At 44.6% G+C, this 18,638-nt stretch overlaps 1 protein-coding gene across 5 annotated transcripts in view; it reads left to right on the top strand.

The window, feature by feature from the left end:
- Positions 1-5,913: 5,913 nt before the first annotated feature.
- The window catches only part of LRCH3 (leucine rich repeats and calponin homology domain containing 3), a 113,982-nt gene continuing 101,257 nt past the window's right edge, over positions 5,914-18,638 (top strand). For 3 of the 5 annotated variants that reach the window (XM_073675285.1, XM_073675284.1, XM_073675286.1), the window contains exon 1: positions 5,915-6,250. In XM_073675285.1, coding sequence (XP_073531386.1) covers positions 6,010-6,250 — 241 coding nt within the window. In that variant the 5' untranslated portion in view covers positions 5,915-6,009. Of the gene's footprint in view, positions 6,251-18,638 lie in introns of all 5 variants that reach the window. The other 2 variants (XM_073675283.1, XM_073675287.1) reach the window with 2 other exon arrangements.

Raw genomic sequence — 18,638 nt, 5'->3', positions numbered from 1 at the left:
TTGTCCTTGATGGGATTTGATGTATATTTAGGTCATAGGTCGTGTCCCCGACTTTCCAGCACTGAGCTCACTTATTCCTGCTCATGACTGCTGATTTAATTAGCTGTTATATGTCTTTAACAGCCAGGGGTGGATCGGTGCTCAACCCGTTAACCAGTTAAATCTCACTGTCAGCCCGACGTCATAGGCAAAAAGTGACGTTATGGGAGGCGATTCACATGATAATCTCTGGAGGTAGAGCTATCTCCCGGGCAGCGTCCTCCCCATATCCTGGAAGAAGTCATTTATATAAAGTGATAAAATATAATTTCTCAACAACAGGACATCTGATATGAGACATACAGGGATCACTGTCCTCAGCAGTCTATAACCTTTATGCCCATAGTAATAGCTTACATAGGGCAAATGTGGTGACAGATTCCCTTTAAAGTTGGGAGGTTTGGCTTGCTATACAAGAAAGCTGTGTCCTTCCATCAGTTATCACTAAAGAAGCCCTCTCATTCATTTCTGTGTCAGTGTGTATGTAACGTAGTGTAAATGCGTTCTGCCGTCTTCCCCGGTTCCCAGTGCCTGTCTAGTCCTCTTCTCCCTCACATGATTGCTATTCCAAGGCTCCAGATCACACTGCACTCTGTGATTAAGACCTTCTTGGTGACATGCGTTTGCTGAACTGTCCTGTCTATAGTTATGTTCCTGACATAAATCTGAAGGCTTTATTCCACAGGTGGAGTGCCGGATACCTTTTCGCCGTTGCCGTCTGACAAGCTGATGTGCTCGTGCCCCTGTGGGAAGATTATACTGGAAGACTGATGAGCTGCAATCCCCATTCCCTGCACTCTATGGGTCCGATTGTGGTGCAACCAGCAGCTGATAAAATGATGCGACTTTTTGGCATTCTCACGCCGTTTTCTCCCAGTTATGACAAAGTGGGACGGGGCGTGGCGACCACCGCTCATCAAATTCATGGCGCGCATCAGCGTTCGTTGTGCCACAAATCATCTTTAACCCCTTTAAAGCCCAAGATGTATTAATACTCGTCTGCTCTCTGGGCTTTAAGAGCCTGACCCGTATTAATACGTCATATCTTTAATACGTCATATCTTTAATGCGGCACCGCGACCGAAGTCACGGTGATCGCATTAAATTTCCGGCGCCATCTTACCTCTGGGTAGATGGCGCCGTCACCCCGGGGGGGGGGGTGTTGCCGCCCCCCCGCACCACGATCGCTGTTATTGGCTGTTCAAATCTGAACAGCCAATCACAGCATTTCTCACTGTTTCTTGCAATGTGATTGCCAGAAACAGTTATCTGCAGCCTAGGATCGATGCTCCTAAGAGCACCGATCCTAGGCTGTTGCTAGGACACCCCAGCCCTGGACCCAAAGCGCTACGATCGGTTCGATCGCCGATCACACCGATCGTAGCACGACTGCACGGTGACAGGGCGGTCATGGGGCGCTGACCGACTCGTGACCTGCCTGTCACCGCCCCATGACCCCCTGTAATGTGATCAAAGCCCCCATACTGCTGTGATTGGAGCGATCGATGATGACATCGATCGCTCCAATCAGAGTACCTGAATACAGGTAACCGGGCTGTCACAGGGCTGTGTCCCCTCCCTGTGACCCCCTGTGGTGCGTGCTCTTCCCCAGCCTTGTTTGATTGGTGCGATCAATGTCACCAATCAGATGGCTGGGGCAGAGCATGCATTACAGGGGGTCACAGAGAGGTGACACCTCCCTGTGACCGCCCTGTCACCTGTATTCAGGTACTCTGATTGGAGCAATCAATGTCATCATCGATCGCTCCAATCAGATTACCTGACCGGGAGGTGACTGGGTGGTGACAGAATATTCTGTGACACCACAAGACCATCTTCTCACCTGTTCCAGTCGCTGCTGCTGCTGCTCCTGGATCTTCTGCTCCAGCGTCCTGGGTCTCCTGCTCCTGACCTGCTGTGGTTCCAGCACCAGATCCTGCTGACGTAGTGTTCATCAGGTTGTCATACGTCAGTTGTGTAGTGTTCGTCAGGTTGTCCTACACAACTGACGTATGACACTACATTATAAAATTAAAAAATCAGCTACCACTTCCAAAAAGGGGGCACTTGTTGGGCATTTCCACCGTTTAGGCACATCAGGGGCTGTTAGAACGTGACATGACGCCCGCAGACCATTTCATCAAAGTCTGCATTTTTTTGCATTTTTGTGGAAAAAATGTTGTTTTTTTTATTTTCACAAGTCAACATTATAATTTTCCGTGATGCACCTGGGGGTTCAATGGGCTCACCACACATCTAGATAAATTAATTGGGGTCTAGTTTCCAAAAAAGGGGCACTTATTGGGCATTTCCACTGTTTAGGCACATCAGGGGCTCTGAGAACGTGACATGACGTCCGCAGACCATTCCATCAAAGTCTGCATTCAAAAGCGTCACTCCTTCCCTTCCGAGCCCTAACATGCGCCCAAACAGTAGTTTTCTCCAACACATGGGGTATCTGCGTACTCAGGAGAAATTGCACAACAACTTTTAGTGTCCAATTTCTCCTAGTACCCTCGTGAAAATAAAAATATTGCGGCTAAAAGATCGTTTTTGTGGAAAAAAAATGATTTTTTTTTTTCACTGCTCTACGTCATAAACCTTTGCAAAACACTTGGGGGTTTAAAGTGCTCACCACACATCTAAATAAGTTCCCTGAGGGGTCTAGTTTCCAAAATGGGGTCACTTTTGGGGGGTTTCCACTGTTTAGGCACATCAGGGGCTCTCCAAACGCGACATGGGGTACGCTGTCAATTCCAGTTAGTTTTGCATTGAAAACGTCAAATGGCGCTCCTTCCCTTCCGAGCCCTGCTGTGCACGCAAACAATGGTTTACCCCTACATATGAGGTATCAGCTTACTCAGGAGAAATTGCACAACAACTTTTGGAGTCCAATTTCTCCTAGTGCCCTTGTGAAAATAAAAATATTGCGGCTAAAAGATCGTTTTTGTGGAACAAAAATGATTTTGGCTCTACGTCATAAACTTTTGCAAAACATTTGGGAGTTCAAAATGCTCATCACACATCTAAACAAGTTCCTTAAGGGGTCTAGTTTCCAAAATGGGGTCGCTTGTGGGGGGTTTCCACTGTTTAGGCACATCAGGGGCTCTCCAAATGCAACATGGGGTCCGCTGTCAATTCCAGCGAGTTTTACATTGAAAACGTCAATTGGTGCTCCTTCCCTTCCAAGCCCTGCCGTGCGCCCAAACAATGGCTTACCCTCACATATGAGGTATCAGCGTACTCAGTAGAAATTGCACAACAACTTTTGGGGTCCAATTTCTCCTGGTACCCTTGTGAAAATAAAAAAATTGGGGTCTAAAATAAAATTTTAGTGAAAAAAGTTAAATGTTCATTTTTTTCCTTTCACGTTCAATTCATTGGTGTGAAGCACCTGAAGGGTTAATAAAGTTCTTGAATGTGGTTTTGAGCACCTTGAGGGGTGCAGTTTTTAGAATGGGGTTACTTTTGGGTATTTTCTGTCATAAAGACCCCTCAAAGTGACTTCAAATGTGATGTGGTCCCTAAATAAAATGGTTTTGTAAATTTTGTTGGAAAAATTAGAAATCACTGGTCAACTTTTAACCCTTATAGCTCTCTAATTAAAAAAAAAAATGTAGTTCCAAAATTGTGCTGATGTAAAGTAGACATGTGGGAAATGTTATTTATTAACTATTTTGTGTGACATACAGTACAGACCAAAAGTTTGGACACACCTTCTCAATTAAAGATTTTTCCGTATTTTCATGACTATGAAAATTGTACATTCACACTGAAGGCATCAAAACTATGAATTAACACATGTGGAATTATATACTTAACAAAAAAGTGTGAAACAATTGAAAATATGTCTTATATTTTAGGTTCTTCAAAGTAGCCACCTTTTGGCATTCTCTTGATGAGCTTCAAGAGGTAGTCACCGGAAATGGTTTTCACTTCACAGATGTGCCCTGTCAGATTTAATAAGTGGGATTTCTTGCCTTATAAATGGGGTTGGGACCATCAGTTGTGTTATGCAGAAGTCAGGTGGATACACAGCTGATAGTCCTACTGAATTGACTGTTAGAATTTGTATTATGGCAAGAAAAAAGCAGCTAAGTAAAGAAAAACGAGTGACCATCATTACTTTAAGAAATGAAGGTCAGTCAGTCCGAAAAATTGGGCATACTTTGAAAGTGTCCCCAAGTGCAGTTGCAAAAACCATCAAGCGCTACAAAGAAACTGGCTCACATGAGAACCGCCCCAGGAAAGGAAGACCAAGAGTCACCTCTGCTTCTGAGGATAAGTTTATTCGAGTCACCAGCCTCAGAAATCACAGGTTAAGAGTAGCTCAGATTAGAGACCAGGTCAATGCCACACAGAGTTCTAGCAGCAGACACATCTCTTCATCAACTGTTAAGAGGAGACTTTGTGCAGCAGGCCTTCATGGTAAAATAGCTGCTAGGAAACCACTGCTAAGGACAGGCAACAAGCAGAAGAGACTTGTTTGGGCTAAAGAACACAAGGAATGGACATTAGACCAGTGGAAATCTGTGCTTTGGTCTGATGAGTCCAAATTTGAGATCTTTGGTTCCAACCACCGTGTCTTTGTGCGACGCAGAAAAGGTGAACGGATGGACTCTACATGCCTGGTTCCCACCGTGAAGCATGGAGGAGGAGGTGTGATGGTGTGGGGGTGCTTTGCTGGTGACACTGTTGGGGATTTATTCAAAATTGAAGGCATACTGAACCAGCATGGCTACCACAGCATCTTGCAGCGGCATGCTATTCCATCTGGTTTGCGTTTAATTGGACCATCATTTATTTTTCAACAGGACAATGACCCCAAACACACCTCCGGGCTGTGTAAGGGCTATTTGACCAAGAAGGAGAGTGATTGGGTGCTACGCCAGATGACCTGGCCTCCACAGTCACCAGACCTGAACCCAATCGAGATGGTTTGGGGTGAGCGGGATCGCAAAGTGAAGGCAAAAGGGCCAACAAGTGCTAAGCATCTCTGGGAACTCCTTCAAGATTGTTGGAAGACCATTTCCGGTGACTACCTCTTGAAGCTCATGAAGAGAATGCCAAGAGTGTGCAAAGCAGTCATCAAAGCAAAAGGTGTCTACTTTGAAGAACCTAGAATATAAGACATATTTTCAGTTGTTTCACACTTTTTTGTTAAGTATATAATTCCACATGTGTTAATTCATAGTTTTGATGCCTTCAGTGTAAATGTACAATTTTCATAGTCAAGAAAATACAGAAAAATCTTTAAATGAGAAGCTGTGTCCAAACTTTTGGTCTGTACTGTATCTCTCTGATTTAAGGGCATAAAAATTAAAATTTTGAAAATTGCTAAATTTTCGCCAAATTTCCGTTTTTTTCACAAATAAACGCAAGTAATATGAAAGAAATTTTACCACTATCATGAAGTACAATATGTCACGAAACAATAGTCTCAGAATTAGTGGGATCCGTTGAATCGTTCCAGAGTAATTACCTCATAAAGTGACAGTGGTCAGAATTGTAAAAAATTGGCCTGGTCATTAACGTGCAAACCACCCTCGGGGGTAAAGGGGTTAAGGCATTTTCCCAGAAGCTGCATGATGCTACTCTTATGCACCAAAGGGGAAATGTCATCAACACGTTGCAAAAATGAAGAAAGTGTAATTGTACAACAGCCACATAGAATCCCTGCCATGTGCATGGCCATACAGTGACCTCTGGCTACACCACACACCACAGAGAAACCTTCCTGTGATTCCTGGAGACTTCACGTTTTCTAATGCACTTTGAATAAACGTTAAAACCGATAGCCTGACATCAAAGAACGACACATGCGCAGGAAACACATCCGGCAGGCTAATACGCCTGCGCCGTAGACCATCTGTGGAGTGCGTACCAGGCATGCGCGTTACGGCCCGTCCCTGCCCCTGGTTCACGTTTCCCGTCAGCTTGGTTGCGCAGGCTCACTGACGAGTCGGTGTGATGGCGGCCGCGGTGTTGGCCGAAGGCTCGGCGGTGCCCAGTTACACTGGCATTATTCATAACGGTCACGGAGTGCCCTCTGCTTCTGGAACTGGTGTGGGACCCGCAGCTTGGAACCGTTCACTAGAAAGGGCTCTGGAGGAAGCTGCGGTCACCGGGTCCCTGAATCTGAGCGGCAGGAAATTGAGAGAGTTTCCGCGGAGCGCAGCGCGACAGGATCTCAGCGACACAACACAAGCTGGTGAGCGCGGAGGAGCGGGCGGGTGAGGAGGGCAGCACGACAGCGGCCGTACAGCGAGAGGGCTCGGTGACAGGTTGTGTCCGTGCACATAGTGTGCTGGTAGGATCAGAAATAACACACCTGGTGACAGGTATGTCCATGTACACAGTGTGCTGCCAGGATCCGAGCTCACACCTGCTGACGGGTATATCCATGTACTCAGTGTGCTGCCAGGATCAGAAATAACACCTGGTGACTGGTATATCCATGTACTAAGTGTGCTGCCAGTATCCGAGCTCACACCTGGTGATGGGTATATCCATGTACTAAGTGTGCTGCCAGTATCCGAGCTCACACCTGGTGATGGGTATATCCATGTACTAAGTGTGCTGCCAGTATCCGAGCTCACACCTGGTGATGGGTATATCCATGTACTAAGTGTGCTGCCAGTATCCGAGCTCACACCTGGTGAGGGGTATGTCCATGTACACAGTGTGCTGCCAGGATCTGAGCTCACACCTGATGACGGGTATGTCCATGTACACAGTGTGCTGTCAGGATCTGAGCTCACACCTGATGACGGGTATGTCCATGTACACAGTGTGCTGCCAGGATCTGAGGTCACACCTGATGACTGGTATGTCCATGTACACAGTGTGCTGCCAGGATCTGAGGTCACACCTGATGACTGGTATGTCCATGTACACAGTGTGCTGCCAGGATCTGAGGTCACACCTGATGACTGGTATGTCCATGTACACAGTGTGCTGCCAGGATCTGAGCTCACACCTGATGACTGGTATGTCCATGTACACAGTGTGCTGCCAGGATCTGAGCTCACACCTGGTGAAGGGTATATCCATGTACACAGTGTGCTGCCAGGATCTGAGCTCACACCTGATGAAGGGTATATCCATGTACACAGTGTGCTGCCAGGATCTGAGCTCACACCTGATGACGGGTATGTCCATGTACACAGTGTGCTGTCAGGATCTGAGCTCACACCTGATGACGGGTATGTCCATGTACACAGTGTGCTGCCAGGATCTGAGGTCACACCTGATGACTGGTATGTCCATGTACACAGTGTGCTGCCAGGATCTGAGGTCACACCTGATGACTGGTATGTCCATGTACACAGTGTGCTGCCAGGATCTGAGGTCACACCTGATGACTGGTATGTCCATGTACACAGTGTGCTGCCAGGATCTGAGCTCACACCTGATGACTGGTATGTCCATGTACACAGTGTGCTGCCAGGATCTGAGCTCACACCTGGTGAAGGGTATATCCATGTACACAGTGTGCTGCCAGGATCTGAGCTCACACCTGATGAAGGGTATATCCATGTACACAGTGTGCTGCCAGGATCTGAGCTCACACCTGATGACGGGTATGTCCATGTACACAGTGTGCTACCAGGATCCGAGCTCACACCTGGTGAAGGGTATATCCATGTACACAGTGTGCTGCCAGGATCTGAGCTCACACCTGGTGAAGGGTATATCCATGTACACCGTGTGCTGACAGGATCTGAGCTCACACCTGGTGAAGGGTATATCCATGTACACCGTGTGCTGCCAGGATCTGAGCTCACACCTGATGACGGGTATGTCCATGTACACAGTGTGCTGTCAGGATCTGAGCTCACACCTGATGACGGGTATGTCCATGTACACAGTGTGCTACCAGGATCCGAGCTCACACCTGGTGAAGGGTATATCCATGTACACAGTGTGCTGCCAGGATCTGAGCTCACACCTGGTGAAGGGTATATCCATGTACACAGTGTGCTGCCCGGATCTGAGCTAACACCCGGTGTGGCAGGTCTCTGTGGCTGACATAGAGGTATGTAATAGAATTGTGGACATGGCCATCTGTAGAGCCGTGCTGGGAGTGTACTGGAGTATAGCCGCTGAATGAGTCTGTCCGCCTGTCTATATACGTCATCCCAGATAGGTGACTACAGTGAAGATACTCTGGTGACGCTGCTGCTGCAGGATCTCTTCCTCTGGTGTCTCCTTTGTGTTGTGCCCAATAGTTGGTATTGTTACCATTTGTCTGTATGTAGATGTATTGCAAAAATGATGGGGTTGAATCTTCTGGCAATTCACAGAGATGTGACTCAGAATGACAGGGCCGTGGCCTGAGTGCTCACTACTGCAGGAGGAATACCAGGCCCGTCAGGTCGCATCGTACTAGTAATTACTGAATACATCAGGTAAAATGACAGCATCAGGAAAAGACCTTTAAAACAAGGAACACATCTGACATTTGTTGGGCCGCCCTTCTGATCTGGGAGCGCAGTGTTCAGCACTTTAGGTTTTTTTTTTTTTTATCTCACTGCAATCTTATTACTTGTTTAGTTGAATTTTGATGTTTGTTAAACCAGAATCTTCCTGAGTGTTTATGAGCAGAGAGATTAAATGCAAATAGGTGTATGGGGGGTTAAGAGAGAGCTCGGTAGACAGCGGTAACAATTTGCTGTTACCTCTTATGTGAATGGGCAAATTAAAGATATTTTCCACCTTCTGGATCTTTTTTTATTATTTAAGTGCATATATTTGGGGCTAATCCTTTTTTTTTTTTCAATTGGATTTCATTAAGAAAATTTGCTTTCTATATCCTCATCTGTTCCTGGCTGTAGAATGATGTGCCCACAATGCAGATTTGAAGCAGAAATTTCCTGAGCATTTCTGCATCTCCTTGGCAGAAAAAACGCATGCAGATTTTACATGCGTTTTATTCAGCGTTTTTCAAGCGTTTTTACATGCCTTTATGCATGCGTTTTCCAAGCGATTTTGGGCATCACAAGGGCTTGACAAGTTGGTCACACAATATAAATCCATGCAACTGGCATGGATTTATATTGTGGGACCAACTTAGAGGAAATTTCTACTTCAAATGCTGCTTCTAAAAAGTAAAAAGAAAGAATTTAAAAGCAAAAAGAAATAAAACCTTATATTCACCTCTCCGGTGGCCCCCGGTCTACTCCCGGCCGCGTCCTCTCTCCTGGGCGGCCCACGGTGTACTGGCAGGACCTGCCGTGATGTCATTTAGTCAGCTGATGGTCATGCAACCGCTGACGTCCTCGTTCAGGTGATGGTCGCGTGACCATCAGCTGACTAAATTACGTCACCGCCGGTCCTGCCAGTACACCGCGGAACGCCGAGGAGAGAGGACGCGGCCGGGATGAGACTGGGGGCCGCCATAGAGGTGTGTATGAATATTTATTTTTATTTTTTACTTTATTGTTCTCTTTTTACTTGCAGGTACGATGGGTCGCACGAGAGTCTCCTCTTCTCCAGACCCGGGTACCATCTGCGCATTGAATGTTCAATGCAAGTCAAGTCAATGGACGCGATTTTGCGGCGAAATTGCACCCAAATTGGTAGTGCTGCAGACTTTTCCGCAATGATAATCCGCAGCAGAAATTTCCGCAGCATGTGCACAGCACATGCGGATTATCATTGGGGACCATGGCAGATATCTTAACAAGCAATTTTAATGCATTTCCACGGCGGAAATGCATTAAATCCACATCGTGGGCACTCAGCCTCACAGCGTTTTTACATGCGTTTTTACATGCGTTTTTTTTCAAGCGTTTTTCCAAGCGATTTTGAGCATCACTTGGAAAGTGCTTGACAAGTTGGTCACATTATATAAATCCATGCAACTGGCATGGATTTATATTGTGAGACCAACTTAGAGGAAATTTCTATTTCAAATGCTGCATTTAAAAAGTTAAAAGAAATAGAAAAAAAACCAAAGCCTTATATTCACCGTAAAGCGTAAAAGCGCTGAAAAAAAGCATGTAAAATCTGCATGCTTTTTTTCTGCCAAGGAGATGCAGGAATGCTCAGGAAATTTCTGCTTCAAATCTGCATCGTGGGCACTAAGCCTTAGGGCTCATGCAGACATCCATGCATCTCTGTCCAGTCTCGTACCGCAGTGCACTTATTGGCTGCAGCTGTCCCTACCCGAGTGTGACTGCCTCAGAAATATATGAAGCTGTCACGCTCCAATCAGGAGTCCCGCGGCCAGTCCGTGAATTAGCGGTCCATGCTCAGACCAATTTTTACAGAAGTCTGCATGAGCCAGTTATCTGAGTATCTGTCAGTCAGCTGACTATGACAACCTGACAGAGAGTTTGAAACTTTTTCTTACTACTTTTTCTGAGCTCCTCTCACCTGATTTATGGCCACAGACCACTTCAAAGTTCAATGTTCCGGGAAACAAAAGGCATGTAAAAAAACAAACCTGTGCAAAAATTAAAAAAATTTTTTTTAGCCCCAAGTAATGCATTTAAGAAAAAATATATTTTTTCCCTTAAAGTGGACAATTCCTTTAAAAAGTTATTCCGATCTTCATAACTTGTTATTGTCGAATAATGCTTATAAAAAAAGTGCACATTTGCTGTTTACTAAAATTTTAGATGTTCTTTTATATACAGCTCGTTGCCTACGAGACCAACCACCACTGGTGACTAGCAGCGGTGGCCGAACATATACAATGCTTTCAAGCTTTTTTTCTATTGAGCCTTTTCTGGGGGGGGGGTGCTTTCTCCTCTTTCTCCCAGACGCTGGTTGTCTGTCAGTCTCAGAAATATGGCTGAAATAGCGCAGCCATTGTGTAAGTCATACTGCCTGTGGTTCAGGCAGCATAAATCAGCTGAAAGATTCCCGTTAATGTTCATGTAGCTTGCACCTCAAATGTATTTTCTAAATATATATCCTTACACCCTAACCACTTTGGTAAGTTGTTTTATTGCACAACACTTTTCCTTATCTACCTAATCCCTAAGGCTGTGTGCCCACTATGCGTTTTTTAAGGGTTTCCGCAGCAGCAGAAACGCTTAAACGCTTGGTAGAAGGTCTCCCATGTTCCCCAATGATAATCCGCATGTGCTGTGCACATGCGGAAAATTCCACTGCGGATTATCATTGCTTAAAAAAACGCTGCACTACCAATTATTTTGCAGTAGCGCTGTGTTTTCGCCGCCATTGACTTGCATTGGAACGCATGGATTCCGCATCACTGGATCTGTACATGCGCATTCCACGCGTTTCAATGTGCGGATGGTACCCGGGTGTGGAGGAAAGGAGACTCTCCTCCGGACCCGGGTACCATAGAACCTGTAAAAAAAAGAATAAAATAAAAAATAAATGTTATATTTACCTTCTGATGGCCCCCACTGCGCTCGTCCTTCCATGCCGGCAGATCACGGTGGACTGAAGGACCTGCGCTGACGTCATAGTCATGTGACGGCAGGTCCTTCAGTGTAGTGTACCGCGAGCTGCCGGCAGCCAGGACGGAATGAAGCAAGACTCCGGGGGTCATCGGAAGGTAAGTATAGATTTATTTTTTTTATTTTTTACCATTCTTTCGGTCACACTATATAAATCCATGCCGGTTGCATGGATTTATATAGTGTGACCAAGTTGTCAAGCACTTTCCAAGTGATGCTAAAATCGCGCGGAAATGCATGTGAAGAACGATTCACTTCCGCTTGTCCCTGGCAGGAAATTTTCCTGAGCATTTCTGCATCTCCTTGGCAGAAAAACGCATGCGTTTTTTACATGCGTATTTGACGCGTATTTGCCATGCTTTTTTCCAATGCATTGTATAGGCAAATACACATGCAGAAACGCACAAGAATTGGTCATGTCCGTATTTTTTCTGCGAGTAAAATCTGCGCAGAAAAAATACGGACCATGTGCACAGAACTTGCAGAATGTCATAGGAAGTCATGGGATAAGGTATGCAATGCGTTTCTGGAGCGTTTACGCACCAAAAACGCATCGTGGGCACACAGCCTTAATGTTTTTTTTTTTCTCTCCTTACTGCATGTGACGTTTTGTTTGAGAGAAGTCTTAACATCACAGGAGGCTGGGGCTGCACTCGCTCCTCGCAGCAACCATCAGATCTCAGTATTATCTGCTGAGTGAATGCTACACGTTCATTATTTTTTGCATTTGCGTTATAACGAAGTTTGATATATGTGGTGCAGATATATATTAAAGGGATATTTTCAATATGTTCTTGGGGATAATTTACTGATCATGGATGCTTCGACTTCTAGGACACTCATTGATCATGAGATTGGGGTTCTGGTTCCCAGGAACCAGTTTTTTGTAGAAGCCCGTATTGATCAGTGCCATGCTTGACTTCCATACCATTTATTTTCTATGGGACTGCTCAAAAATCGGAGTATAGTGCTCAGCTTTTTCAAGCAGTTCTATAGACAATGAATGAAGCAGAAGTTCAACTTGCTCATCTGTATTTTATGAAAGATAGGGCTCTGCAGCACCCCGTCCCCGGGATCTAGAGTTCACTCTGGGGATCATGTTGGTTCCCAGCGGTCGGACCTAAATTATCCGTAAGCTAAGCTCTATACCATGGATAGGGGATGTCTTAGAATTTTGGGAATAGCCCTTAAGACTGTTTATACCTGTGTCCCGAGTTCCATTTATCAGCTCAGTTTAAGTAATGGAGGCATGCATATGGAAAGCAGACCTGCTACAAACAATGCAAACAGAAAACAGCAGGGCCCTACTGACTATCATGGGGTCGGTCTGGTTTCTGTTTGGGGCCCCTTGCATCTGTTTTGTCATGGATCTATTTTTCACACAGATCCTACTTCTGTGTTCCTGAAACTGAACTCAAAACCCAAGTGTAGACGGAGCCCAGCATTACATTAGTCAGTCTCTTGTGACACAAACTTTAATATATATTGTTACTTCCTTTCATGCAAGCTTGGCCAATTTACACAGTAGAATCCTGTGAATCAGCCAAACTGGTGTACAGATGTGCAGCTGTCACTCCCTGTGCCAGCTACCCTCTGGACGGACAGCCTGGCAGCGCTCCAGGAGAGTTTGCACTTTATTTTGGCATGGGAGTGTTTGAGGGAAAGAAAAAATAGTTTTGAGCATAATGACATCCTTCCACCTGCCTCCCAGGCGTTGCTCATTCATGAAGACTGCATCCTCTTTGTCATAGAAATGTACAACATCAAATGCTGTCACTTCCTTTTCTAGACAAACGGTTTGTTCTGGTCTGTGGTTACAGTTCAGATCCCACATAATTATAGATTACAGCAATTTTTTAATGTTGTGCCGGTAAAGCCTATGTCCTACTACTCAGAGTGGCTAGTAGACTGTGAGCCCACAAGGCAGCGCCCTCTCCCCTCTGTACCTGTCTGTCTTTTGTATGTAACCCTTCCACATGTACAGCACCATAGAATCAATGGAGCTCTAAAAAGAAATATCAGAATATATATTTTTGTTATTCACGCTACCTTTTGGAATATTTTTTTTTTGTTTGTGCCAGATCTTAATTTATCTCTTAGACCTGTTTTTTTATATTGAAGTGCCAGTGTCCAAATGCATATTTCTGTGAGCTTTTGTTTTTTAATTATTTTGTTTAGTATTTACCTTGCAGATTATTAAAGGGATGGTGGCTATAAAATAAAGTCACGGTTTATTTTCCTTTGGCGGAGATTCTCTTTACAATGGATGTGTATTTCTTGTTTTGTGTACTGTCTGCAGGAGAACACTATATAATCTATAGACTTGTGATTAAATAGCAAATTCACTGACATATAGTGGACGGACAAACTTATAGAACAGTCTTTTGTCCACTAATATATCCCTAGGACTTAAAGTGAACCTGTCAGCAGGATTTTGCTAATTAAACTACATGCAGTGTCAGGTTGGCGCTGTTAAACTGATTTACAATGATAGCTTGGTTCATGAAATCCACTCTGGCATTATCTTCGTCATTGTGGCTTAAATGACAGGGCACTGATCCTTCAGTATCATATTTGAAATACTGCGCTTGCGCAGTTCATATTGTGGTATTCTTGAAAAAAAAATGTTAACTGTAAGAAAATAGCGCCTGTTAACCGATAGATGCTACTGCGCACGTGCTGCGGCCATTTTGCTGGAGCCAAATTTTTTTTTTTTTTTGCATCAACAAAATAGCTGCGGCGTGTGCACAATAGCATCTATTGGTAAATGATACCTGCTACTGCTCATGCATCGGTGCCATTGTGTAGTTAAAACTGCTGTTCACTGTTCATATTCTAGTATTTAAAATAGGAGGCTGGTCACTGAAGGATCAGTGCCCTGTCATTTAAGCCACAATGATGAAGATAATGCCAAAGCACTAAGGAAAGCCCCGGCCACAGGCCTCCCCAAAGCACGAGCATCTCATTGTATCCAAACTGCAAATAAAGATTAAACAACAACCACACGATAGATTTCATCAACCAAGGTATCATTTTAATCAGTGTAACGGCGCCAACCTGACACTGCATGTACTTTACTTAGCACTATCCTGGTGACAGGTTCGCCTTAATCCTCTGTTATACACACTATACTTATGTTGATGAGAACATGGCCTACAATATGTAAAGCGCTGTGGAATTAATTGCACTATAGAAGTGAGTTAAATAAATAAATGTGTAGGGGTAACTTGACTACCTCTGTAAGTTGCCACAAAGTGGAGACCAAACAAACTTTGGGCTAAGTCTGTCATCAGAGGTCTTTACTGGAGAGCCCATTAGTATGTGCTGCTAGTTGTATGTATGAGGCATTATGAGCCTATTGTTGCTGGCGAGATTATTACATCCTTTGTTTTTTGTCCTACAACAAAAAGAAAATACAAGTCTATACTAAGTGTCAGATATGAGTCTTTAACATACTTGTTTTCCATGGCAATGGTTTTCCAAAGTAGTAGTTCAGATCCACTCCTCAACTCCTGAACCAAAAACTACAGGTGCGAAAGTAGCTCTGTAAATGGCAGGTCTAAACCACATGAAATAACTCAAAGGCGGCGTCTGTTCTATTTTTTTTGTTTAATCCATTAACTGCCATGCTAGAGACTCTAGCAACTTTGTAAGTCATGTGGTTGTGGTGTAGTCAGAGAAGAAAGAGCAGCCATGTTCACAATATTACATGTAGCTGAAGGTAGCCCGGAAGGAAGTCTATAGTAAGAGTGTGTTCACATGTGGCATTTTTTTCCTATGTGTTTTCCGTGTTTTCGGTTGGAGCTTTTTAGTAAAAAATATTTGTCATTTGCCAAAGAAAAACACCCAACTGATTCGTTTTTAAAATGCCAAATATAACCATACCCATCTCGAAAACATTTTCGTGATATACCATTAGGGTATGTGCCCATGATGCTTCCGGGCCAGCGGCCCAGTTGCTGCGGAAGAGCCGCCGGCAGCTTCCGCTCATCTATGCAAATGAGCGGTGCCTTTTTTTTTTTTTTCAAATGTGGGCTTTCGTCGTAAAGGTTAGGTCTATGGGGAAAGCTCGCATGCGGACATGCTGCGGTCTGGAAAGATGTGCCTCATGTCAGTTTCCATGGGTGATCTGCAGGTGCCCAGATATGCATAGTGGACATTGGATTTCTACAGATCCCATCCACTATGCTGTAACATCTTGCCGCTGCAGGTTTGATGCTTCTTAAGGCCGGTTTCACACGTCCGTATATTTCCGGTACCGGAGATGTGTGTCCGTGCGTGTTTTTACGTATTGCATCTGTGTGCGGCCCGTGTGCCGCATAAGGATCACACTTACTGGCGACTGGGAATCAGCGCTATAGTTAGCGCTGTTCCCAAGTGCTGGGTGCTGAACACTGCACTCCTGCCGGCGCTGCGATCAGCAACACCAGAGACAATGATGAGGGTAGTGGTAGTCTGCTCCCGCAGTGTCCCTGTGTAAAAATAAGGATAAAATAATAAAATCCATATACTCACCTGTCTGGAGATGTCCCCCCTGTAACCCATGCGACCGATCAGCTGAGGGGGGAAAATGTTCCGGAGCTGAGCTCAGGAGCGGTGTCCTGTCACTCACTGAGCGCTGCTCCAGCTCATTCTCCCCGGCTCCTCAGCGTCAGCGGTCAGAGAATTATAGCAGGGACATCTCTGGACAGGTGAGTATAAGGGTTTTATTACTTTAATCTTATTTTTACACAGGGACACTGCGGGAGCAGACTACCACTACCCTCATCATTGTCCTTGCTGGTGCTGATTGCGGCGCCAGCAGGGAACTTTGATGAGGGCAGCGTTCAGCACCCGGCGCTTGGGAACAGTGCTAACTGTAGCGCAGATTCCCAGGCGCCTGTACATGTCACACAGATATCATCTGTGTGGTACGTTTCACTGACCATGTATCCATAAAAAAACTGACTTGTCAGTGTGTGGAGCACACATCCGTGAAAACACACTGACATGTGCGCAGACCCATAGATTTGAATGAGTCTACGTGTGTCAGTGTCTCCAGTAAGTGTGGAAACTGTCACCACTCGTACCGGAGATACTGACGTGTGAAAGAGCGTCAAACTCGCAGCGGCTCCGGATCGTGGGCACATACCCTTAGAAAAACCGGTTAGATATTCTGTAACGAGGCCAGTCATAGCAATAAAAAGCTGAATGCAGGCCTGGATGATCCCTTAGTGTTCAGCAAAGTTATTTAACTATTTTTTACATTTTAATTGACATTATCTGAAAGGTAGAATTTTGCTTTAAAGAGGACCTGTCACCCACTCAAAAGTGGCCAGTTTTTGCTCTTATTTTTTCCCCCGCTGCTCCTGAGTATTCAGGTTTTGGGGGTTTTTTGCTTTTTTTTTTTTAATAAAATCTTCCATACAGTTCAAGAGATCTGACGGATTTTTTTTATTGCCTATTATGGCCTTTACCGGGGGGTGTGGCTTGCAGAATTCTCTGGAGGCGTGTCTTTAGTATTAGTATTATAGTATTAGTACTCTGAGCACCGCCCCCTTGGTAAAGACCATAACATTTAGCACTTACATAAAAATCCCTGCATCTCTGAAGCCATATGGTGGATTTAACAAAAAAAAAAACAGAAATGTAATATTCAGGGGAGCAGCAGGAAAAAAATAAAAGGAAAAACTGGCCATTTCTGACCTGTTGACGGAGCTTTAACCCTTCGGGTTTAGGTTTATGTCCATTTTGACAGCATAGCAAAACAGGAGTGATCGATGAGTTTTGACTCTGGAGGTGGTATATTGTGGTGTTACGGGGCCTGTTTCCAGGGGTGGATTAAGAGTAGCAAGGGCCCCGGACAGTTTAGAAGGCGTGGGGCCCCCCCCCCCCACACCTGATTTATCACGTGACATGTCACATGATCCCCTGTGATAGATCATGTGATAGTTCACGGGAAATTAATTTGGCACAATATTAATTGTGCTGCCCCATCTGAGAGCAGCACAATATAGGGGCAGATACCCTGATTCCAGCGATGTGTCACTTTTTCAGCTGCTTGTTGTCATTTTGAGAAAATCACCGTTTTATCTGCTGCAGATCTAGCAGCTCTCTGAATGCTGCGCTCTGTATAGCCCCGCCCGCACCACTGATTGGCAGCTTTCTGCCCATGCTCAGTGTACACAGAAATCTACTGATCAGTGATGGGGGTGGGGTCCTACAGAATTTACTAGTCTATTACCTTCTGACAAATCAATGATTTTATCAAAACAACACTAAGCAGCCCAGTAAGTGACACATTACTGGAATCAGTGCCTCTAACCCTACATTATGCTGCTCTCAGATTAGGTGGCAAAAACCTGATGACAGATTCCCTTTAAAGGAGCTGTAAAGACAAAAAAGTTTGTATTAAAAAAAAATACAAGCCATTTGTGAAATTAACTTATTTTCATTGTTAATTCACATTAGACTGTATCTTCAACACTTTTGTCAGCAGGTCTTATTACAGACTCTGAATAGGGCAGCTCTCTCCCTCTCCCTCAGCAGAAAGTCACAGCATGGTTAAAAAATGGGATCTTTTATGATTTTCTCATAATAAATAAAAAAGGACATGAAAGTCCTCCAAACTATTTACCGTTTCTCTATAGGGGAGGTCATAAATCTTTCTTGTTCTTTAGTTGATCACATGTCAAAAAGGCAAAGCATTTACTATGAACTCGCCTAAAAAAATATACACTTGGAGAGTAATATCATCTGCATGTAAATATTCCTTGACTCTAAGGGCTCGCTCACACTGTCGTATAACACGGCCGAATGCTATGTGATGTTTTATCGGATAGGACTCGGCCCTATGTTATACTATGGGACAGTGCAGATCTGCGATTATTGGCATGAGAAAATAATCTCATTAGATATTCGGACCATGTGCACCCATACAAGTCTACGGGTGCACGTAAAACATTGGACTGCACTCGGATGTCATCCAAGTGCAGTCCGATGAACACTCACAGAGACTATGGAGAAGATGGAGAAATTAAGTTCTCCATCTTCTCCATATCTGTGCTGCGAGAGAATCGGATCACACTCAGTTAAAGCTCTGACAGAGTTTGAGCCGAGTGTCATTAGCATAATTGGCCCTATTCTCTTGCATGAGAGAATATATGGCTTAGTGAGTGGACC

The sequence above is a fragment of the Phyllobates terribilis genome, unplaced genomic scaffold, assembly GCF_046119375.1.
Source record: "Phyllobates terribilis strain yellow unplaced genomic scaffold, ASM4611937v1 Scaffold_3__8_contigs__length_932513732, whole genome shotgun sequence".
Classification (NCBI taxonomy): Eukaryota; Metazoa; Chordata; class Amphibia; order Anura; family Dendrobatidae; genus Phyllobates; species Phyllobates terribilis.
The sequence above is the reverse complement of the archived record's forward strand: the minus strand, read 5'-3'. Positions and strand labels throughout refer to the sequence as shown.